Source organism: Citrus sinensis, chromosome 9 (genome assembly GCF_022201045.2).
Source record: "Citrus sinensis cultivar Valencia sweet orange chromosome 9, DVS_A1.0, whole genome shotgun sequence".
Classification (NCBI taxonomy): Eukaryota; Viridiplantae; Streptophyta; class Magnoliopsida; order Sapindales; family Rutaceae; genus Citrus; species Citrus sinensis.
The window spans coordinates 9,505,642-9,529,779 of record NC_068564.1 but is presented as its reverse complement, the minus strand read 5'-3'; the positions used below and the strand labels follow the sequence as shown (position 1 = coordinate 9,529,779).

Below are 24,138 nucleotides of genomic sequence, written 5' to 3'. Positions count from 1 at the left end.
AAACACATAATCTACCTATATTCCACCAGAAAATTATTTTTCCGAAAGCCTGTTGACCTGAACGAAGACTTTTTGAGAAGGACATTTTAGCTTACTTCAGTGAAGAATATAAATTAAGATGCAATTGGCTGCCGCTTGGACTACGCGGTTGTTCCGTGAAAAATTGGGTACCTGCAATTTTCTGTCAGCGCTCTCTCATCAATTTTCCCCGGCAAAGATCACTTGAATGTTGACTGCATGACTTATGTATTGTTGTTGTCTGTTTGGGATTCGCCAGAGGATTTTCTTGGCTAATGTCATCTCAGACCGTGATAGGCTAACCGTAATAAACGCTCACAATGAAGACTTTTCTAAGCTTCAATAATTGATGCTTATTATACAGATTAATATAAATTGGCATGGATTCCAGGATTTGCGATATAACAACATATCCTGAAAGCTTATGATAATTACAATGTTATCCAAATTGTTCCCTATACTTGAATATGTAGCTTTGCTTTCTATGATATTTTTTCAATTGGAGCCTAGAATTGCTGATTCTAACAACATGGTAATGAGGTGCATTGATGAGGAGAGAGAAGCGCTTCTCACTTTTAAACAGAGCATGGTGGACAAATATGGCGTTCTGTCTTCCTGGGGAAGAGATAATGACAAAAGAGATTGCTGTAAATGGAGAGGAGTCCGTTGTAGCAATAAAACTGGCCATGTCAAGGTGCTCAATCTTCGAAGATCCGACGATGAAAATGCTCGAGGGAAGGTCTTGAAAGGTACAATTAGTCCTGCTTTGCTTAAATTGCATGATTTAAGACATTTGGACCTTAGTAACAATCACTTCGGTGGAAGCCCAGTTCCTGAGTTCATTGGTTCCCTCAGTAGATTGAGGTACCTCAATCTCTCTTGTGGTACATCTTTATTAAAAGTTCCTCGTCCATTCCAGTACCTTTCAGGATTGGTATATCTTCGCCTAGAAAACTCTAATTTATTTAGTTTGGGAAGCCTAGAGTGGCTTTCTCATCTTTCTTCTTTAAGACACCTTGACCTGAGTTACATTAATCTCACTAAATCTAGTGATTGGTTTCAAGTAGTTGCCAAGCTCCGTTCCCTAAAAACATTAGTCCTACGCTCGTGTGCTCTTCCACCTATCAATCCATCGTTTATTTGGCACTTCAATTTGAGTACGTCTATTGAGACCCTTGATCTCTCCGACAACAATCTCCCTTCTTCATCAGTATACCCTTGGCTTTTCAATCTTAGTCGGAATATTCTTGTTCTTGACCTTGCCTTTAATTCATTACGAGGTTCAATTCCAGAGGCTTTTCAACACATAGTTTCTCTTAAAAGTCTTCATCTCACTGATAATGAACTTGAAGGTGGGATTCCAAAATTCTTCGGAAACATGTGTAGCTTAAATAGATTATTCTTGCCTCACAATAAACTCAGTGGAGAGCTCTCGGAGATGATTCAAAATCTGTCTGGTGGATGCACGATGAATTCACTGGAGGGTGTATCTTTAGGTGGCAATGATATCACAGGACCATTACCTGATCTTGGAGGTTTTTCATCCCTAAAAATATTAATACTTGGAGAAAATCGATTAAATGGAACAATAGACAAAAGCCTCAGCCAGTTGTTGAAGCTCGAGTCTCTGTCACTTGGTAGGAATTCATTCACAGGTGTTATCTCTGAAACTTTTTTTTCCAATATGTCCAACTTGCAGATATTGTACTTGAATGAGAACCCTTTGACTTTGAAATTGAGCCATGATTGGGTTCCTCCTTTTCAACTGAAATCGTTAAGTCTTGCCTCTTGCAAGATGGGACCTCATTTTCCAAAATGGCTTCAAACTCAAAATCAAGTTATTTCCCTTGATGTCTCCAATAATGGAATCTCGGATGCTGTCCCTGATTGGTTTTGGGATCTGTCCATTGAACTCGTTTTTTTAAATCTCTCTAACAACCAGATCAGGGGTAAACTTCCTGATTTGTCTTTTTTAAGATATGATGATATTGTTATAGACGTCAGTTCAAACCACTTTTGGGGCCCAATTCCACCACTTCCTTCAAATTCTACGTTCTTGAATCTCTCAAAAAATAAGTTCTCTGGATCAATTACTTTCTTATGTTCTATTATGAAAAACACATGGAACTTTTTTGATTTCTCAAGTAACTTATTATCTGGAGGGCTTCCAGATTGTTGGTTGAACTTTGATAACCTATCCATTCTTAATTTGGCAAACAATAGCTTCTCCGGGAAAATTCCAGACTCAATAGGCTTCCTACATAATATCCAAACACTGAGCTTACACAATAATAGGTTAACCGGGGAATTGCCTTCATCTTTAAAGAATTGCTCACAACTGAGAGTTTTGGATCTTAGGGAGAATGCATTGTACGGTGGGATACCAACCTGGATAGGGGGAAGTCTTCAAAATTTGATTGTTCTTAGCTTGAAATCTAATAATTTTCATGGAAATATTCCTTTTCAGTTATGCCATCTGGCATTCATTCGAGTCCTGGATCTCTCTTTAAACAATATATCGGGAAAGATACCAAAGTGTTTCAATAATTTCTCAGCCATGACCCAAGAAAAAAGTTCCAATCCTATCATGGGAATGGTTGATAAAATCTGGATTTTCCCTAGATATGTATATCAGTTTAGTTATTTGGACAATGTTCTGTTGACATGGAAAGGAAGTGAACACGAGTACAAAAGTACTTTGGGACTTGTAAAGTGTCTTGACCTTTCGAGTAACAAACTAGATGGAGCAATTCCTGAAGAGATTATGGATCTTGTGGGGCTGATTGCCTTAAACCTTTCAAGAAACAATTTAACTGGATCAATCACTCCGAAGATTGGTGAGTTAACATCATTGGATTTCCTGGATTTGTCTAGAAATCTGTTTTCTGGAAGTATTCCATCTAGCCTCTCTCAGTTAAGTGGTCTTGGTGTCTTGGACTTGTCGTACAACAACTTGTCAGGAAAAATCCCATTAGGCACTCAGCTCCAGAGCTTCAATGCTTCAGTGTACGCTGGAAATCTTGAACTTTGTGGCCTTCCACTCGCAAATAAGTGTCCGGATGAAGAATCAACTCCAAGTCCAGGCACAGACGATGATTCAGACACTCTAGAAGATGAGGATGATCAGCTTATAACTCTCGGATTTTACGTGAGCTCGATTCTTGGTTTGTTTGTTGGATTCTGGGGAGTCTGCGGAACTTTAATGCTGAATAGGCCGTGGAGACATGGTTACTTCAACTTCCTGACTGGTATGAAAGATTGGGTCTATGTGATAGTAGCTGTGAATATTGCCAAACTGCAAAGAAAGTTTAGGAACTAACTAAACGGTAATACTCCTAAACATTTTCAGTCATTGTTATCAGCTCACGTGCTTTTAATTTCTTCATCCTTAAATTTTACTTTTTTCTCTTACAAGCTTTTGTTCCTCCAACTAATTGTTCATTTTTTTTAAATTCACCATCTTTTTGGCAGGGTATCTCTGGGATGGCATCTTGTCGTTATTATTCAGAGTGGTCATTTGATATTTGGAATCTTTCTGAAAATTAACTTATATGATGCACATTGTATTATTGAGTATATGCTTAAAGAAACTTGTATGTGGTTCTCCTTTGACCATCGTCGATCTATGCGTTTAATTATTCTGGTTAGAGTCCATTAACGCAATAAAAGCAGTCAGCTCTGCTGTTGATCAATGTTAGCTCTTTTTTCCTTTTCATTGGGTGAATAAATAAAGACAAAACGAATCTTTCTATTTAAAGAGTTGTTGACTATAAAACTATTAAATAGATGACAAAATTAATTAATTAATTAAACTAGAATAATCTTATTAACAAAGTAGGTGGTAGTTTCGTATGATTCCAGATCATTGGTACTAAAATGTGAAGGAAGAGATCGAATTTTACAATAATTTGGTTTTACTGTATTCGAACTGGTTATTGATTAAATTCGATTAAGTTTCTATAAAGATGACATATAATGATGATGATCAAAGACTTAAATATTATTTTCAGATAAGACTATTGACTTCAATGCAGACACTGTAATATGATTGAATATCACACAAGACTTTTCTATCCTAATTTTTATCAATTTTCCAAACGTATCATCACATACCATCACATTCAAGACCCAGGTGACTCTACAACTAACGTTTTACTAACGCACATTAATATTACATTGCATTTTCACTGCCATGGCCAATTTCAGCGTTTCTCATCATTACGCTCTATTTCGGCAAGTATGGTAGGAATCTTTAAAATAACGTACAAGAATCAAGGGGAAGAAATAGGAAACTGTAAAGAAACATAAGTGGGATATATAGTTTGTGAGAGCATTCAATTCAGTTCATGGGGGCATAAGCTTAAATAATTGATGCAATTTTAAGAGGGTTTTTTCCCCCCTTGTACAAGGCTAGCCTCCGTGTGTGACACTATGAGCACACAACAGTGGTGAATAATATTGCCAAATTGCAACAAAGCTGCAGGAGCTAAAAGTTAAGTGTGTGACTAATATTGCCAAATTGTTAATACTTATAGTTTACCAAACTTGTACCAGGCTACAATTTTGTCTAATTGATTTTTCTAAGGACAGAGTTAGTACTAGGTAAGTAGGGCAGTTGCCCTTGCTTGATTAGAACAAGCGGTCGTAAATTGTATTCATCATTTGAGTGTCTGTTCCTATGAACTGAATTGAAATACCCCATGAGTTGAAGAATTTAAGCTCGTACCCTTGTCAACTTAATTGAAATGCCCCATGAGTTGAAGTTGCGATCCCTTAAATTGAATTCAGGGAATGAGAATCCCCATTCTCAACCCCCCATGAGAATGAGATTCTCATTCCTTATTTCTAAATTGTGTGAGACCCACATATTTTATTCTCGTTCTCAAATTACATTTTTCCAAGTAAACATGAGTTTCATTCTCATTCATTCCTTCATTCCCATTCCCCAAACCCTCAAGTAAACACACCATTAATTGAAATGCCCCATGAGTTGAAGTTGCCATCGCTTAAATTGAATTCATTATTAAGTTGCCACTCTTATAGGTATTGGAAATTATCAAAAGCCACAGGGCAGGCAGAAAGTCAATGAGGCCATTGGATTGGATTGCTATTGCATATTAAGCTCCTGTTGCTGCAGCTACTGCTATTTTTTAAATCCACTCACTTGGTCAAGAAATTTTTTCAGATGCTCCTAAAAATATTTATATATATAATATGTTTGACTTAAGATTATACTCCAAACTGAGAACCAATACAGTTAAACAAAAAAGGTTTTCTTTCAGCATTAGTTTTTATAACTCCATCCTTGACGCACTAGATTAAATCACTAACTTTCATACAAACTACAAAAGAGAAGTGCATGCAATTGTATCACAAAATCCATAAGTATGTCAACACGAAAAGATGTAGAGAAATTGGATTATTAATTTTCAACAGAGAGTATCTGAATTTTTGCAGCATCAAGATCAGAACCAAACTAGATAACAGATACAATAAAGCAAGTGGTGAAGAAATAGCGCGAAGACACTCAGAAAAAGCAAATTTAAATTTGACGAGCTCCAGATGCTTAACCTAAAAATAACAGAGATATTGCAGGTTTATATAATAGGAAAGATGACACAGAAAAAGCATGGAAAAGCTCACAGCTCCGTTGAAAACCGAAAATCCAGCATTGGCTTGCAGCCACGCTCAGTCTCGTCCTGAAATCAGACTGAATTCTGGGTATGTGTAAAACAGGACAGCAGCCTCATCCAATTATGTTCACCTATAAACATTATGAAGTCATCCGACATTTTTGTCTATAAATGAGAAAAATAAAGTACTGTTGATCTTTTGAGAAACATAATGATAATTCGAAATGAAAAATAGATACGAACAATGTATGTGCTATGCGTATTTAAAAAGGAGATTTCCCATTATAGACATGCTCTTTAAGAGTTAAGAGACATAAAGTACATGGCAATTGTATGGTTCCCTTGGGCATCCCAGCCAACCTAAAATGGGATTTTGGCAGGATCAGGCACTAGACTCCACCACATTCCTGCTTTAGTTTCAAAAGATCCGAGATAGATTATCTATATTCTTATTTTTTGTGCCCTCCACTCTTTATACTCTTCTACTATAAGTTATCTACATTTAAATTTCTTAGTTTTGATTGCAGCTCATTGAATCTGTCTTTTGTCTGCCATATAGCAGATACAGAGAGAGCTCTTGATGAGCTTAACTTGTTTGCCCAGTGCACTCTTGATTAACATTGAACCAAAACTGAATTGAAAGAATTAAGAAAAAGGAGAGAAATAAATAGTTTGAAGATATGAAAAATTGTTACTTTTTCTTTGTCCTATTTTGATGACGTGAAGACTTACAAACATAGGTAGAGAACTTTTTTTTTTTTATAATGATAGATCCTGCAAACGGAATAAACTTCAATAAAAATAATAAAGATGTTGCCAAACAATATTTAGAGCGACATAGTAAACAGAAGCATAAAGAGCGACATAGTTAACAGAAGCATAAAGCTAAAACACACAACATAACTACAAAAAATTAAAATAAATATGCTGCATCTGTAGAGAATTTGTAGCTTGGAAATTCATTAATGTTTCATTACTCGATAGAAGAAGTAAAGCCAAACTAGTCATCGAAAAATTTTGGGTGCTCCTGGAACATTACTCCTTTTTCATTTATTGCTTGTCATGTGTATGATTCAACGAATCATGATAATATATATACATACATGGCAAGCATTAAATTATTAAGGAGTAATACTCCAGAAGCACAAAAAACCCATCATGTTATGAGCGCCATTTGACTACAGAAAGGTAAATAGTAATAAATAATAAAAGACTAAAATATCATTTTCAGAGAAGATTATTGACTTGAATGAAACTCTGTAATATCATTGAATAATACACAAGACATTTCTATCCTAAATTTTATCAATTTTACGAACGTATCATCACATACCATGACATTGCATTGCATTGCATTACATTCAAGACCCAGCTGACTCTAGCTAATGTGTTACTAACGCACATTGCGTTGCATTTTCACTGCCATGCCCAATTTCAGCATTTCTCACCATTACTCTCTGTTTAGGTCAGTTTGGTAGGAATCTTCAATACTATGTAAAAGAATCAAGGGAAGAAATAAGAAACTATAAAGGAAAATTAAGTGGAAAATTTAATTTGTGAGAGCATTTCAATTCAGTTTTTGGGGGCATAAGCTTAAATGATGGGTGTAATTTTAAGGGTCTTTTCTCTTATTCAACCAGCATAAATAATATTGCCAAATTGTTAATACTTATAGTTTACCAAACATGTGCCTGACTACATTTTTGTCTAATTGATTATTTTAAAGGATGGAGCTAGTATTAGGTAAGTGGGGGCAGTTGCTCTCCTTTGATTAAAACAGCCGATAAATTGCATTAATTATTTAAGTCTCTATCCACGTGAATCTAAAAATTCTATTAAAAAAACTTCTATTTTTTTAACCATAATTTAAAAAGACTACCAAGAAATTTCTTTTCCAAAGGCATATTTACCTGAACGAAGACTTGTTGAGAAGGACATGGTTTAGCTACTCCAATGCAGAATATAAAACACAAGAGGCTAGACTTAACAATATATCCTCAATACCACTGATAATGTAACTTAACACCACCTCATTTTCTGAGAAGACTATTGACTTGAATGAAGAATATGTTGTCGACTCAAGACTACAGACTTGAATGAATTCTCTATCTTTCTTGTGCATGCATTACCGCCTTAGTAATTCAATTTCAACCCTCTGATTGTTTTGCCTACTGACCATCACAAAAGGGTCCTCTGAATTGACAAGTTGCAGTATTTGGAATTACAAGTCTCCTGTCATCACTACCCCATTCAGACGTTTGATCGAACACCAAGCTGAATTCTTCAAACACCCTGCTAATCTTAACTCTTAAAATGTTCTGATTGAATTTTAAATGACAGTAAATTTTTCATTGTAGTTAATTACAAGTTACTAATTAAGTATTTCCATATTAGTTAATTGTATGCAAATAATCGATGAACTTATCCTCCTCTGGAATTATGAATCTAGATTGTACTCTTATAGGTATCGGAAATAATCAAAAGCCACAGGGCAAGAAGAAAGTCATTGAAGCCCTTGGATTGAAGAAAGTCATTGAAGCCCTTGGATTGAAGAAAGTCATTGAAGCCCTTGAAATAAGCTATTATCTTAAACCCTAAGGATGGAAATAGCTTTTTCCAATATATTTCTATATATATTATTAAGCTAACGGAAGGATGATGTAATGCATATGTACGTGCCTCTAGACAGCAAATTCAGAGAAGCATTATTGCAAAGTCAACAGTTAGCCGTTCAAAGTCAGCGGACAATTACGTTTGGCCCTTGCTTGGAAATTTCTAATTTCAATGGCAGAAAAGTCAGGGGAAATTTAATTGTTCAAAATCAATATATAAACATGGTGGCCCTAGCTAAGAAGATAACATGCACGATAAGGATAAACAATTACCCTAATCTTTTTTTTTGTGGACATGCTAATAAAATAAAGACAGATTGTGAAAGAGAACGTATCTATAGATGGCCGATTTAGAACTTAATTAAGATCATTCGTTATATTTATTTTTAATTGAGACAGAGCCTCTCATGTTGGCGTTATTATGTAGACAAGTATGAATCTGTTGCGTAATAGTACATTTGCAATTTTGTTTAATTAATTCTTAAGTTGAAATATAAAACAAGTCTTTCCCAATCAACCACGAAGAATTAATACGCATTTAGTTTTTTAATTTGAAATTTAAAATTAGTCTGAATTTGGTGGTAGTCTTAACTGATGGTTTGAATACAAATGTCTGTATGATGTGTTTTTTTTTTTTTTTTAATATCTAAATATAATTGACATTATTTTTGTTTCTATAACTAAAAAAATCTTAAATACGGTGTTTAACATTTATATCCTTGTAAGTTAAAACGAATAAAGGGATTAGGTTTTATAGTTTAGCAAATAAGCATATTTAATAGAGATGTTTTGGGATATAATATTTATTTCTTCATGCCTTTTCTTATTTAGATAAAAGTCACAAAAGTTTACTCTTTTTTTTTTAAATTCAAATGTAAATGTTTGAAAATAAGATATAAATTGAAAAAACAAAAGAGCAATTTAAAAAAAAATTAAAAAAAAATCAAATTTTAGATATTTAACCAACAAGCCTCCATTTCATCTTGGTCAAGAGAGTTGTTGGCTACCACGAAATTTCTGATCCCTGTCTAGTATGGGCGTGTCATGAATTAAGCCAAGTGTTTTATTATTATATTAGCATTATAAACATCTCAACCGTTACTAAGTACTCTATGGTTCGGGTAATCAATGTTTGTGTGTGTGAACTCCTGATTGTTTTCATTTGTCTCTGTTTCTATCATTGTTTGGCCTGGGCACAAAGTCAGTGTTTGGCCTGGGCACAAAATGTTTTATGTTCTAATTTATTTTCGAAATGAATTGACTTTGTATCATTATGTTCTGATTTATTTTTGAAATGAATTGATGCAGAGCAAAGCTCACAACGTGCTGCCTAGCCGAAATGAATTGAAGCAGAGAATTTCAGGTTTTATTGTCAGTAAAACTTTAATGTCTGAAGTCAAGTACTTAATTAGGAGGTTTTAATAAATTAAACAATTCAAATTTATTCCTCTTTTTAAATTATAAAAATATTATTAGTCAAAAGTTTCAATAATAAACTAAACTCAACCCAACAAAAATGTATTTTGGGTGTCGTCGTTTCTTTGCTAGGGGCTCTGACTCTCTTTGAAGAACTAGTTGATGATTTTTCTATCAAATTAAAGCTCCTCAAAATATTCAAATTTTATCTTAGTTAATGTAACTAATAAATAAAATCTCAAAATTCACATAAAAAGTTTATGAAAATGTTGACAATTGTTACTATATGTTGTTTTTTTTTAAGTAGTTTAATACTAGTGACAGTTTTATATTAGATTGATATACTTTTTTTAATTAGAAGGTTTTTTAAATAAATTAAAGTAATAACATTTTACCCCCTAATGTTTTTAATCTATATAATAAATATATGATTTACTCATTTTATAAAATAAGTCACTAATTTCATTAAGGACATATTTGAATATATATGACTTAATATCATATGGTTTATATATATGTATAATGAGGACGTCGTTACTAAAATAAAAAAAATACAGTTTTTAGAACACTAACAGACAAAGTCCCCAACGTATATTTATTTAGATTCTCAAGAAACCTTTGAGGTTGTATGATATCAAAGTTGGATTCATTACAAATGACTAGTAGGCATTAACAGGGATCTATTTACAATTCTCCAGATAACAAAAAAGCGGTAAATCTATTAAATTTATTGCGCCCAAATCTCAAAATCATTTGCTAGTAACAGAAAGAGGACTTCACAACCGCAGTAATAAGAACTCTTAACTAAAGATGGTCGAACAGGGCAAATTCTGTGCACCTCGTCTCTCGCATTCAGATTCAAAACCACAACCACAAGAAGCTGCTGTCTATGGCAATTGAATTGCTCCATTTTTCCCTATAAATTTTCGTGGAAAATCATCAGTATGAATAGGACCACATCAATGTAAATGTACATGTATATATATCAGCCATTCATCACAAATATAATTACATGTTTACAAAAATGAAACATTTTTCATTTATCCTAAAGCAGCTTTTCCTTCCTCATTTTTTTTTCCCTCTTCTATGGTTTGCGAGTGTGTGCATTATGCATGAGAAATATTTACCTTATGATACTGAGGTGTCCAACGATGAAGCCATTCAATTTCCGTAAGGTAAATGAACCAAGCCCAACAGAATATTTACAGACCATGGACAAAAGGGAGGAAGACAACAAAAGGGAGAACCAATTTTGTAAGCCCACTTGTACTTTCAGCGACAACCTAAGTGGTTGGCTATGTGTTCAATCAGATCATCTTTCCAAAGCTTAGAGTATGGTTTTATATTTAGTTTCTTCGCAAAGTTCCTCAGATCACCTAATTTCATATTTCTCAAGTGACTAGAAGTAAAGGGGGAAGATGCCACAGCCTCAGTGCAGGACTCAATTGAATGGGAGTCTGTGATTGAGAGGTCATCCTTACCTGCACTATCATTTGGGTCTCTGTGTGATTTTGATAAGTCCATTTCAAGGATTGGCAAACTTGTCTTCTTTTTTATTTTCTTTTTTGGCAGTGAAACAGAAATTTGCCTGTCATCCAGACCACCATTGGGCTCATTAGCTTCAATTGGATGATGGTAAACTATTTTCTTGACTATCTTTCTGTCCATAAACTGATTTGAACTGGGAATGTCAGAGCCAAGTCCAGATTTCAATTGTCTCTTAGCTTTTGAAATTATAGATGAATTTGAAACAAGTTCAAAAGAAAGAAAACCTTCTCTTTCTTGAACACCTGGTGGATTTGACTCAATTTTTCTCTTAGCCTTCTGCTTTTGTGGCTGCACTGAGTACAAATCGAACCTCTCATCATTAGTGGCAGTTTCAACCACTTGAGCTTCTCCTGATTGCATTGATCCCTTATCAGGCTCTGCCTTGGTTGTATCTCTTCCTTCCTCATCCTGCAGCAGTGAATGTTGGTTATCAGTAGGACTAGCTCTTTCAACTTTGACAATGTTCTCAAAAGGTACCTTGGTTGTATCCCTCTCTTCCTTGTCTTGATGCTCTAAAAATGACAGCAGGGCCGAATGTTCATTACCACTAGGACTAGCTCTTCTAAACTCGACAATTTTTTCAAAAGGTGCCTTCATTTTATCTCTTCCTTCCTCATCTTGCAGCTCTAAAAGTGAAGGCAGGGCAAAATTTTCATTATCAGTAGGACTAACTCTTTCGACCTTGACAATTTTGTCAAAAGGTGCCTTGGCTGCCTCTCTTCTTTCCTTGTCTTGCAGCCCTAAAAGTGAAGGCAGGGCAGAATGTTCATTATAAGTAGGACTAACTCTTTCAACCTTGACAATTTTTCAAAATTTTTTCTATTCCCTTCTGCTCCTGAAGATGAAGATGAAGATAAAGAGTCTATCTTGCCAGTCAGAGGCAATTTTGATTCTTTGATGCGCTGTTTACGTGCAGCTTTCTGAGCAAAATCACACAGTTTTTGATTAACATCACAGGATCCACCTTTTGCCTGTCTGACAGCATTTAAATTAGAGTCAGAATGATTTCGCCTCTGATTGAGACCAGCAGTATGTCTCAAACTAGCAGGACTAGCGTCGCAATTCCCAACTTCTAAATCATAAAGAGTAGCCAACACAGAATCAGAATTACAGAGAAGTGAGCAAATTACCTGAACCTTAATCATGTCTAGATTGTGTCTCCTCTTACCAGCAGTCTTCAAAGACAAATTTCCCTGTCAAATTGTTCCCATGAAGCTAAAGAGCCTTAATGCTGGGCATAATTGCCGTTTTGAAAAAAAAAAAAAAATATATATATATATATATATATATATATATATATATACACACAAACATTAAGTAAAATTAAGTTCAAGTAACAATAATATTTTTTACAAATAAAAAAATTACAAAATTAAAAAAATGGCGATGAACATGTATATATATATATATATATATACACCTGCGAAGAGAGTGGAGATCGAGAGGTGAAGAAGAAGAAGGAGTAGCAGTGGCTTCCACTTCTACTTCCATGGCGTCTCCGTATTCCTTTTTTGTCAAAATTTGATTTTTTTTTTCTTTTTTTCACTCGGAATTCACATTAAACACTTTTTTTTAGGGAAATTTAAAAAATGGGAAAAAACACGAGAGCTCAGACCATGGGCTGGGCTTCTTTTAAGATTGGATTTATGATAAGCCTATTTTTTTTTCTTGGTGAAGTCAAAATTTTGGACAACTTTTTATTTAGATTATGTTTGGGAGCTTGGATAAATTATGGGATTGGATTAGATTTTGGAATTAATAAATAGAAGGTTACTGTTGGCACTATAATTAAATTTCAAATCTACAGAAAGTCTGAATTTATATATTTTATAGCAGAGTCTAGGGGTCTATCAACCATTGTTTGAAAATCTTCACTAACAAAATAGCGAGACCTCCATCTTACTGCAATACATGGGCATAATTAATAGACTCTCTTCGACAGTATCCAAATGCTACAAAATTAATAATCAAATATTCAAAGCCCAAACCTAAATTTTTTTAATTAAGAGACATAAATTACATCCCTAGCAATAAATTAGAGGAAAAAATTACATCAGAACTTACATGCCTTCAAGTACTTACATGTAAGTTCTGATGGAAATAACCACTTAAAACCATGCAATAATACGTAAGAGACTAAAAGAGTGGTGTTAAGTATGCATACTCTGGGGAATGAAAAACTTAACACCATGCAGAATCTGCAAGAGACTAAAAGAGTGGTGTTAAAAAGAGTGTTACTAGCAATAAACACATGTGATAAATAAAGACAATCTCACGTGCATTTTCAACAAATGTTCGAACTACGAAACTTTATTTGATGCTTTTCTCGGTAATTATTTACAGCCGTGGATCACATGCTTGCTGTGATGGCGAGCATTTTTGAATGGTAATGACTTGTGGTTTAATTTGGGGTTTTGCTAAATTATACTAACTCGGAATTAATTTTTTTGTATGGCTAATTATTGTTGCTTTGTTAAATAATTAAAGAGCCATGGGAGATTGATTTTAGATTAACTGTCAGTTACAGTGAATTTTGTTGTGCTTTCCCTTGTAAAGCGGCGCATAATTGCATACGTGTTAAATTATTTATTAACTAAGAGCATGACAATATTAGAAAAGAAGGAGAGAAAATAAATAGAAGACATGATATTTAGAGATGAGTTTTATTCAATCTCAAACGTATACAAATAAGGAGATGAGGTCTCCTTTTGTAATCACATAACCGTGTAAATGAAGTAAATAATTCGTAAATAAATATATCATTAGACATAAGTTCTTTTAAGATAGTGAAAATTATAAGAAATGAAGAGTTGTTTGATGTGAAGATAAAATATTCTTTGATGAACATCTACATAAATTATGATTATTTGATAACATTTCTCCTTGGATGTTCATCCTAAAAAGAATATGCCTCATTGAAACCTTTGCTGGTAAAAACCTTATGAGAAATAGACTAACGAAGGAAAAGGAATACACTATTCATTTATACCTTATAGAGGTAGGGGTACAATCTGCCTTGTTAAAACTTTAATAAGAAAATCCAATGGGACAAAAACTTAATGAAGGAAAAAGAATATAGTGCATGGAGCCTTCTATATCCGTAACTCCCTTCTCTTCAATAAGGGCACTTTCCCTCAAAGTGACATGGGTGCTTCAATGATCAATCATATTTTATTGTAATACCTTGGTTAAATAATCTACAAGATCAACACATCTTTTGAAAGCTTGAATATATAATATAAAACCGTCATATTGATTGAAGAATATCTCCATGCATGTATCTTCATAATTTTGTTAATCTTCTCAAGTAAAACTAAGCTTTAGCATGCATATACAAGAAAATTGTGTAATATATCTTTCACACTATTTTGACATTTTTAAGTTTATGTTGAACATAATGTAATTTACAATTATGCAATTTTCCAATGCCTTTTGTAGACACAAGTTGGAATAAAATATGGTTCTTCGGGACTAAGATGTATACAATAAATTCTAAAATAGAACAATTATTGAAGTGAAATACTTCTGATATTTCTATTATATCAGAATTCTATGTAATAAATTTCAATATATAAGTTGAAAAAGATTACGTCATTTCAAGATTTTTCATCTGGAATCTTATTCATTCTTAAAAGAATAAAATCATAAGCTCTTCAAGAGTATTTTCCATTTTTAGATCATCAACATATTTTGCAAAGATTGCAAATCTAATTTTTAATTTTTAATAAAATCACATAGCGAAGTGGATAACAACATATCAAGCTTTTAACAAATTTCACTAAAGTGATTATACTTTATAAGTCTAGATAGCTATAACATACACAATCATGATTATAGCCCTATCAAGAATATATAAAGTGCAAGTTTTTTGATTTAATACTTCAAGTACTTGTTTCTAGCATTTTATCCTTCAAATATAAGTACATAGATTCTTTAATTTGACTTTGACATAGCATAGTTTAGATACAAGTTTTATTAGAAATTTTATGGCTTCAGGTGTATGGACTATATGTTAAAAATTTTATATTTTGTTAATTAATTTTATGTCTTCTAACAGATGGACCACATGTCAAAATTTTGGCTAATCACATAAATCGATATTCTTTTATATTTTTGTGATTTAGGATCTTGAATATTTGATCATAACAACTAAATTTTTATTAACAACAATCTTATGCCAATTTCAATTTTTCTCTTGCACCAAGTACCAACATACTAGTGATTAAATATTTTTTATTTGTCAATATATGTGCCCAATGAGATATTTTGAAGCTTCTAATAAATATGTCTCTGCAAGGGTTAAAACTCTCTTTTAATTTCCAAGCATGTCTTTTATAGGACAATTTGGATCTCTTTATTCCTCACCATTTACCTATTCAAGAGTATTTAAGATTCATTTTCTAGTTAGTAGGGGCTATATATTCAATCACTTAATAAAGATCAAATATTTTGCTATACATGCGAACATGGTCTCTGTAGAGCATTGAATTATTTTGTTTTAACTTCCCGAGAATTAAATTCTTGCATCAATTGATTTATCACATGCTTCAAGCGTTTATATATTTAATTATTTGTCTCATCATTTCGTTCTTCAAGGACATCATATATATCAACCCACAATCATATTTTATTTGTGATTTTTCACTTTCATATATCAACAAATTCATTCAATAATCGATCAACAATTCACATTGTATAATATCCCTTTTGAACTTCAAGTTCAAATTACATAAATATTAAGACGAGGTAAAGTGATATATAGTATTATCATAAAATCAAATCATCCATCATGTATAGCTTTTCTATCCCTTGTGATGGGAAGACCTTTTCATAAAATATTTATGCATAAATAATGGTGAATCATAACAAATAATAAATTGCTTCTATAAATTCATCTTCACTTGATTTAAACAAAAATAAAAAATCAAGACAATCTGCTACCTCTTGATTAAAATTCTTCTGAATTTTATATAATTTGATACATAATCATTAGCCTGATTTACAAATTTACCATTTGAGCTTCATCATTTCAAACTATGTAAGAAACTCTAGAATTATTGAAGTTTCATCACAAATTTTTTCAATTTCTAATTCGTTCTACTTCGTGTGGTGCTATATATATATTGCAATCATAAATACTTAAATGTTGATCTCTGCAATGTCAATAAATTTAATCATAGCATGTCTTCCACTAATCCCACAATTATCAATTAAACATTCGCTTCAAGGAATGTTACTGCTGGAGCATAAATGAGCTATAAAATATTTGCGCATACCACATGTTCTCTTTAAATATATTCTTGATGACTTTCTCCTCATATACATATAAAAACAAGAAAATCAAATCATAAACTTTTGTTTGATCTTTCAGTGATCGCATGTTTTCTTTTACTTGTTTCAAAGAAACAAATTATCCATTTGGATATTCAATTTTCGCTCCTTCAAGGAGATAAAATAAATCACCATTTTAATTCAATCCTTGAACATCTTCCAAATATTATGTTATTTTTCCTTCAAATGTTTTTTGAAACAAACAATTATGCCTTATTTATATAATCATTTTGTAACTCGTTCTGGAGATATGGAGAAAGAAGTTCATATATAATCTTATACGACATATACATAAACTTATAATATTTGTTTAGTCCTTAAGGAAGTAAGATATACACTTAATAGTGAATCCTTCGTAAAATATGTTTCTGAGGAATTATTCTAAAATTATGATGTTATTCACTACTGATATCTGTTTGAATTGGACAGGCCACCTGATTGCCAGGAGTAATGTATACAGCTTTGGAGTTGTTCTTCTAGAGCTACCGACAGGAAGGAAGTCCATTGACAAGACATGACCAAGCAAAGAGCAAAGCTTGGTAGATTGGGCCCGGCCGAAACTAAATGACAAGAGAAAAATGCTGCATACATTCACACTTCAGGATGATTTTTGTTTGTTTGTTTGTTTCAATATACTGTAGATATAATAGCAATTCAATATTAGAATAGGAAATAGCAATATAAATGAATGGAACGATAGATAAATCCAATTACCATACGGTTAATAAAGAAGCGATTTCATAGATTCATTCTCTTAAATCATAGAAAAACATATAAATATAATTTTAGACAAAATCTAAATAGTTCAATTCATACCTTTATGATTAAGATGAAAAGAGAGAAATTTACCGTACTACCTTTTTCGCTAAGAATCGTATTGATGCATGTTAAATTATCTATCAATTAAGAGTTCAACAATATAGCAAGAGAAAGAGAGAAGCAAATACGAGACATGATGTCTAGCGACGAAGTTTATTCAATCTCACGTATATACAAACAAGGAGATGAGTCATCCTTTTATAGTCACATAACCATATAAATGAAGTAAACGATTAGTAAATGGATATATCATTAGTTATAAGTTCTTATAAGATAGTAGAAGTTATAAGAAATAAAAAGTTGTTTGTTGGGGAGATAAAAGGTTGCTTTGATGAACATTTACATAAATTATAATTATTCTCTCTCTCTCTCTCTCTATATATATATATAGAGACAAAGAGAGAAATTTTTCAATTCAGGATTTTAAAGTGTGGGAACTACTATATATATATATGTGTGTGTGTGTGTGTGTATGTATGTATGTATGTATGTATATTGGCAAGACAAATGACGCTTATAATTAGAAAATATTGCTCTCCCAATATCCTGCATAACAATTGTAGCAATCCAAAGTTATCTGTTTAATTACACAATAGTTCAAAGATGAAAATGCTTATATCTCAAAAAGAAAATTAATGAGAAGAAAAGAGACAAGTTTAATATGTGGCCTTTTTTAAAAAAAATTGTGGACTTAATTAATTTAATTTCAATCAGTTAAGTCATTAAAGTCTGTTCATTTTTTCAACTTATTAAAAGTTTTCAATTATTAAACCAATTTTTTCCTTTTCGCTTTTTACTTAATCTAAAAAATCTGAAGATATTGTCTAAAATATCTCAATTTAATAAATCTATTTTCATCTAAATAAAATTTAATCAGGGGCAAAGCCAGAAAAAAAATTTGGGTGGGCTAAATGTTTTCCAAAGTCCAAATATTATCGCAATTAAGAGTATAAAACTTAATAAAAAGTTCATTAATATATAAGAAAATAAATCGAATCCCAAAAGTAATTCAATTACAATTAAAAACTCCTTAGGTTGTACCTTACGATACTTTCGAGCATTAAATTTATCTATTATTGAATTTGAATCAATAGTGTCTATAATTCTCTTTTATTGTAGATAACCATACAATCTGATATAAACTCCTTCTCCATCTTATTTTAAAGTGCTGTCTTGATTACCCACTAAACCAGGCCATTTGATTAAGCTCTTAGATTTCTTCTTTTCTTTCATAGAAATAACTATCTCTAATATATGATCTATCAATAATCAATTTAAAAATTTAATTGCTAGAATTCAATGATTTGACCTAACAATAATTTAATCTTACGCAATAAAATTAGAATAAGAACTAACTAAAGTCTTTACTACCATACAATTAATAAATATATTGTAAATAATTAAATAAAAAATAATTTTATTATATGTTTTTACCAACAAAAGATAAATAACTGAAGAAGAAGCAGAGCACGTCAGCACCAAGAACCCAAGAAACAAAGAGAGCAGGTTTTGAAAGAACAAAGTAAATGCTCACTTTTACTAATTTATTTATATGAATGGCAAAGTTGCAAATTAATGGAATGATAAAGTTGTAAATAAAAGAAAGGGTAATGAGAATTTTGTAAACTTTGCACAATGGTATTTTTGGAAATTTATCAAAATTTTCGACTGGCTGCAGCCCACAAGTAGCTCCGCCCATGAATTTAATAATTAGCATTATTATTCATTTCTATAAACTATGATAATAGAGTAGTAGATTATTACTATTTGTATCTTTTTATTTTCTTCAAAGAATTATTTATCTCCATAATTTTTATAAAAAAATTCATATAACCCATCGTAAACTGTAATAAAATTGATTTACATGTTTTAATTCATAATTTTAAAGGATTGTTTTCACTTCAACATCATTTATGTAATGATGAAAATATAAATATTATCTTCTTCATCAAGATATTTATTACTTCTTTAGCATTTAAAATTTGTACGAACACAAATGTAAATGTACATGTTTTCTAACTTTTATGTTGAGGAGAAAAAAAAATAGCCTTACATTTAGTAAATCAAATTTAATTTTGTCGGTACATGATTCAAAATTTACTTTCATGACATCGAATTACACTCCCTATTACATCATTAAAACACATAATCTACCTCTATTCCACTAGAAATTTATTTTTTCGAAGGCCTATTGACCTGGACGAAGACCTGTTGAGAAGAACATTTTAGCTACTTCAGAGGAGAGTCTAAATCAAGAGGCAATTGGCTTCCGCTTAGACCACACGGTGGACAACCATACAGGCAACATGATTATATAAAAGGACTAATGAATGGTGTTGAAGTTATTCCCTCAAAAATGGGGTACCTGCAATCTTCTGTCAGCACTTTCTGATCATTTTCTTTGTTTAAAAGGACTAATGAATGGTGTTGAAGTTGTTCCCTTAAAAAATGGGTACCTGCAATTTTCTGTCAGCACTTTCTGATCATTTTCTTTGTTTACCGTTTTTCCCCGGCAAAGATCACATGCATGTTGATTGTATGACTTTCTTTATCCACACTATGTATTGTTGTTGTCTGTTTGGGATTCGCCAGAGGATTTTCTTGGCTTATGTCATCTCAGACCGTCATATGCTAACCATAATCAACGCTCACAATGAAGACTTTTCTAAGCTTCAATAATTGAAGCTTATTATACAGATTAGCATAAATTGGCATGGATTCGAGGATTTGCGATATAACAACATATCCTGAAAGCTTATGATAATTACAATGTTATCCAAAATGTTCCCTATACTTGAATACGTAGCTTTGCTTTCTGTGATATTGTTTCAATTGGAGCCTAGAATTGCTGATTCAAACAACACAGTAATGAGGCGCATTGATGAGGAGAGAGAAGCACTTCTCACTTTTAAACAGAGCCTGGTGGATGAATATGGCGTTCTGTCTTCCTGGGGAAAAGGTAATGACAAAAGAGATTGCTGTAAATGGAGAGGAGTCCGTTGTAGCAATAAAACTGGCCATGTCAAGGTGCTCAATCTTCGAAGATCCGACGATGAAAATTCTCGAGGGACAGTCTTGAAAGGTACAATTAGCCCTGCTTTGCTTAAATTGCATGATTTAAGACATTTGGACCTTAGTAACAATCACTTCGGTGGAAGCCCACTTCCTGAGTTCATTGGTTCCCTCAGTAGATTGAGGTACCTCAATCTCTCTTGTGGTACATCTTTATTAAAAGTACCTCGTCCATTCCAGTACCTTTCAGGATTGGTATATCTTCGCCTAGAAAACTCTAATTTATTTAGTTTGGGAAGCCTACAGTGGCTTTCTCATCTTTCTTCTTTAAGGCACCTAGACCTGAGTTACATTAATCTCACTAAATCTAGTGATTGGTTTCAAGTAGTTGCCAAGCTCCATTCCCTAAAAACATTAGTCCTACACTCATGTGCTCTTCCACCTATCAATCCTTCGTCTATTTGGCACTTCAATTTGAGTACGTCTTTTGAGACCCTTGATCTCTCCGACAACAATCTCCCTTCTTCATCAATATACCCTAGGCTTTTCAATCTTAGTCGGAATATTCAATATCTTCACCTTGGCTTTAACTCATTACAAGGTTCAATTCCAGAGGCTTTTCAACTAATGGTTTCTCTTAGATTTCTCTATCTCACCTCTAACGAACTTGAAGGTGGGATTCCAAAATTCTTCGGAAACATGTGTAGCTTAAATAGATTATGCTTGCCTTACAATAAACTCAGTGGAGAGCTCTCGGAGATGATTCAAAATCTGTCTGGTGGATGCACGATGAATTCACTGGAGGGTGTATGTTTAGAAGGCAATGATATCACAGGGCCATTACCTGATCTTGGAGGTTTTTCATCCCTAAAAATATTAATACTTGGAGAAAATCGATTAAATGGAACAATAGACAAAAGCCTCAGCCAGTTGTTGAAGCTCGAGTCTCTGTCACTTGGTAGGAATTCATTCACAGGTATTATCTCTGAAACCTTTTTTTCCAATATGTCCCACTTGCAGATGTTGTACTTGAATGATAACTCTTTGACATTGAAATTGAGCCATGATTGGGTTCCTCCTTTTCAACTGAAATCGTTAAGTCTTGCCTCTTGCAAGATGGGACCTCATTTTCCAAAATGGCTTGAAACTCAAAATCAACTTATTTCCCTTGATGTCTCCAATAATGGAATCTCGGATGCTGTCCCTGATTGGTTTTGGGATCTGTCTATTGAACTCGTTTTTTTAAATCTCTCTAACAACCATATCAGGGGTAAACTTCCTGATTTGTCTTTTTTAAGATATGATGATATTGTCATAGACGTCAGTTCAAACACTTTTGTGGCCCAATTCCACCACTTCCGTCAAATTCTACATTCTTGAATCTCTCAAAAAATAAGTTCTCAGGATCAATTACTTTCTTATGTTCTATTATAAAAAACACATGGAAGTTTTGTGATCTCTCTAGTAACTTATTATCTGGAGGGCTTCCCGATTGTTGGTTGAACTTTGATAGCCTATCCATTCTTAATTTGGCAAACAATAGCTTCTCTGGGAAAATTCCAGACTCGATGGGCTTCCTACATAATATCCAAACACTAAGTTTACACTCCAATAGGTTAACCGGGGAGTTGCCTTCATCTTTAAAAAAATCCTCACAACTGAGTGTTTTGGATCTTAGGAAGAATGCATTGTACGGTGAGATACCAACCTGGATAGGGGGAAGTCTTCAAAATTTGATTGTTCTTAGCTTGAAATCTAATAATTTTCATGGAAATATACCTTTTCAGTTATGCCATCTGGCGTTCATTCGAGTTCTAGATCTCTCTTTAAACAATATATCGGGAAAGTTACCAAAATGTTTCAAAAATTTTTCAGCCATGACCCGAGAAAAAAGTTCCAATCCTATCATTGGGTTGGCTGATAAAATCTGGATTTTCCCTAGATATGTATATAAGTATAGTTATTTGGACAATGTTCTGTTGACATGGAAAGGAAGTGAACACGAGTACAAAAGTACTTTGGGACTTGTAAAATGTCTTGACCTTTCGAGTAACAAACTACATGGAGCAATTCCTGAAGAGATTATGGATCTTGTGGGGTTGATTGCTTTAAACCTTTCAAGAAACCATTTAACTGGACCAATCACTCCAAAGATTGGTCAGTTAAATTCATTGGATTTCCTTGATTTATCTAGAAACCAGTTTTCCAGAAGCATTCCGTCTAGCCTTTCTCAACTAAATGGTCTTAGTGTCTTGGACTTGTCGTCCAACAACTTGTCAGGAAAAATCCCATTAGGTACTCAGCTTCAAAGCTTCAATGCTTCAGTGTATGCTGGAAATCCTGAACTTTGTGGCCTTCCACTTCCAAACAAATGTCCGGATGAAGAATCAACTCCATTGCCAGGCAGAAATGATGGTGCAAACACTCTAGAAGATGAGGATGATCAGTTTATGACTCTCGGATTTTACGTGGGCTTGATTCTTGGTTTTTTTGTTGGATTCTGGGGTGTCTGCGGAACTTTAATGCTGAATAGGTCGTGGAGACATGGTTACTACAACTGCTTGACTGGTATGAAAGATTGGCTTTATGTGACAGCAACTTTGAATATTGCCAAACTGCAAAAGTTCAGGAACTAATTAAACAGTAATACTCCTTAGTGTATAGTGTATTTTAGTAAAGATTATTGGCTTTCACATATGCTTTTAATTTCTTCATCCTTAGACGTGACTCTTTCCTCTTACAAGATTTTGTTTATCAAATCAATTGTTACTATTTTTTTGGCAGGGTCTCCCGGTGATGGCATCTTGTCATTAATTTTCAGAGTACTCATTTCATTTTTGGAAACTTTCTAAAAATAAAGTTGTGCTCTCATATGATGCTCATTGTATTATTGAGTATATGCCTAAAGAAACTTGGATGTGTTTCTCTTTAGTCCATCATCGATTTATGCGTTTATTAATTATATGCTCTTGTTCGGAGAAATTCTAGAGTAAATCAGAGGTATTACACCCAATTAGAGTTTAATTATACTACTAATTGGAATAAAGACGGTCAAATTCTGCTCTGTTGTTGATTAGTGTTAGAATTTTTATTTCTTGGATTTTTGTGTGCCTTACACCTCTTTATTAGTATTGAATAAACTTCTAACAATAAAAGAGAGATCTCGCTACAGGATGTTCAGTGAACATAAGCATAAAGCTAAAACACGCTACATAAAAATTAAAATATCTAAGGTGCATTTGTACTTTGTAGAGAACCCCGTAGCTTGATTCTTGTGAATACACGCTTAATTTTAAATTCTAGTTGTATGAAACATGTTATAGAATTTTCTAGACAACATGGATATTTCTTAATAGAATATATATTTTATGAATGATTTTTAAAAAGGACCTTATCTTTTGTTGGGTAATTTTAATTACTATATGTGTCAATGTACAAGTATACACAACAAGTAATATACTGATGAGTCTAAATTAAAATAAAATAATTAATGAAATTAATGAACTAACTAAATTAAAATTGCAAATAAACAAAATGCAAAAAAGAAAATTCTCAAGTCAAACATAAGGACAAAGTCAATTGGAATAGAGTAGTTGGGTGATTAAACTCACTTAATTGTATTGATTGTTTTTCCAATTAAGATTATGTTGCTTTAGCATCTCCTACAGCACTGGGCAGAATCTCTCACGTATTCTCAGCTGTCGCTTGTTGAATATCTTATATCTAAATACAAACTAACAATGACTAGT

The 24,138-nt window shown here is 32.9% G+C and overlaps 4 protein-coding genes and 1 long non-coding RNA gene across 15 annotated transcripts in view; 3 read left to right on the top strand and 2 right to left on the bottom strand.

Annotated features, from left to right (window-relative positions):
- The window catches only part of LOC102614135 (receptor-like protein EIX1), a 144,581-nt gene extending 140,861 nt beyond the window's left edge, over positions 1-3,720 (top strand). The window contains exon 4 of the mRNA XM_052433982.1: positions 3,490-3,720. The gene's annotated coding sequence lies outside the window, so the exon portion shown is untranslated. The remainder of the gene's footprint in view (positions 1-3,489) is intronic.
- LOC107174622 (receptor-like protein EIX2) overlaps positions 1-24,138 on the top strand; it is a 92,534-nt gene that overhangs the window by 53,923 nt on the left and 14,473 nt on the right. The window contains exon 2 of one of the 2 annotated variants that reach the window (XR_008051690.1): positions 3,232-3,483. The exons of the other annotated variant lie outside the window; for it this stretch is intronic. The gene's annotated coding sequence lies outside the window, so the exon portion shown is untranslated. Of the gene's footprint in view, positions 1-3,231; positions 3,484-24,138 lie in introns of those variants that run through there. 2 annotated transcript variants of the gene reach the window in all.
- LOC112496267 (receptor-like protein EIX2) lies at positions 439-23,320 on the top strand. 7 transcript variants are annotated; one of them, XM_052433586.1, is made up of 3 exons: positions 20,011-21,365; positions 22,670-22,957; positions 23,174-23,320. In XM_052433586.1, the coding sequence occupies exons 1-3, from the start codon at positions 20,135-20,137 to the stop codon at positions 23,239-23,241; spliced, it is 1,587 nt and encodes a 528-aa protein (XP_052289546.1). In that variant the 5' UTR covers positions 20,011-20,134; the 3' UTR covers positions 23,242-23,320. The 7 variants fall into 7 exon arrangements, 5 of the variants coding, with proteins under 5 accessions (XP_052289549.1, XP_052289547.1, XP_052289546.1 ...); XM_052433585.1 differs by having other exon boundaries at positions 22,670-23,032; XM_052433589.1 differs by lacking the exons at positions 20,011-21,365; positions 22,670-22,957 and adding an exon at positions 439-1,673.
- Positions 5,425-24,138, bottom strand: part of LOC127899743 (uncharacterized) — a 41,597-nt gene continuing 22,883 nt past the window's right edge. The window contains exon 2 of the long non-coding RNA XR_008051699.1: positions 5,425-5,782. This is a non-coding gene — a long non-coding RNA (uncharacterized LOC127899743). The remainder of the gene's footprint in view (positions 5,783-24,138) is intronic.
- LOC127899741 (uncharacterized) lies at positions 10,258-12,398 on the bottom strand. Of its 4 annotated transcripts, none has more exons than XR_008051696.1 (3): positions 11,705-12,391; positions 10,807-11,635; positions 10,258-10,595 (listed from the first exon to the last, which is right to left on the bottom strand). XR_008051696.1 is itself a non-coding variant. In XM_052433592.1 (2 exons), the coding sequence occupies exons 1-2, from the start codon at positions 11,822-11,824 to the stop codon at positions 10,567-10,569; spliced, it is 693 nt and encodes a 230-aa protein (XP_052289552.1). In that variant the 5' UTR covers positions 11,825-12,398; the 3' UTR covers positions 10,258-10,566. The 4 variants fall into 4 exon arrangements, 1 of the variants encoding a protein (XP_052289552.1); XR_008051697.1 differs by having other exon boundaries at positions 10,807-11,267; positions 11,452-12,390; XR_008051695.1 differs by having other exon boundaries at positions 10,807-12,391.

Excerpts from the sequence above, each read along its gene's own strand:
- LOC127899741 (XM_052433592.1), bottom strand. The coding sequence starts at position 11,824 with ATGAAGGCACCTTTTGAAAAAATTGTCGAGTTTAGAAGAGCTAGTCCT. Across the intron at positions 10,596-11,160 it reads AGACCCAAATGATAGTGCAG|GGAAAAATGGAGCAATTCAA; the intron begins GTAAGGATGACC and ends GAAAATTTATAG.
- LOC112496267 (XM_052433586.1), top strand. The coding sequence starts at position 20,135 with ATGATAATTACAATGTTATCCAAAATGTTCCCTATACTTGAATACGTA. Across the intron at positions 21,366-22,669 it reads TGGTAGGAATTCATTCACAG|GAAAAATCCCATTAGGTACT; the intron begins GTATTATCTCTG and ends ACAACTTGTCAG. Across the intron at positions 22,958-23,173 it reads TTACTACAACTGCTTGACTG|GGTCTCCCGGTGATGGCATC; the intron begins GTATGAAAGATT and ends TTTTTTTGGCAG.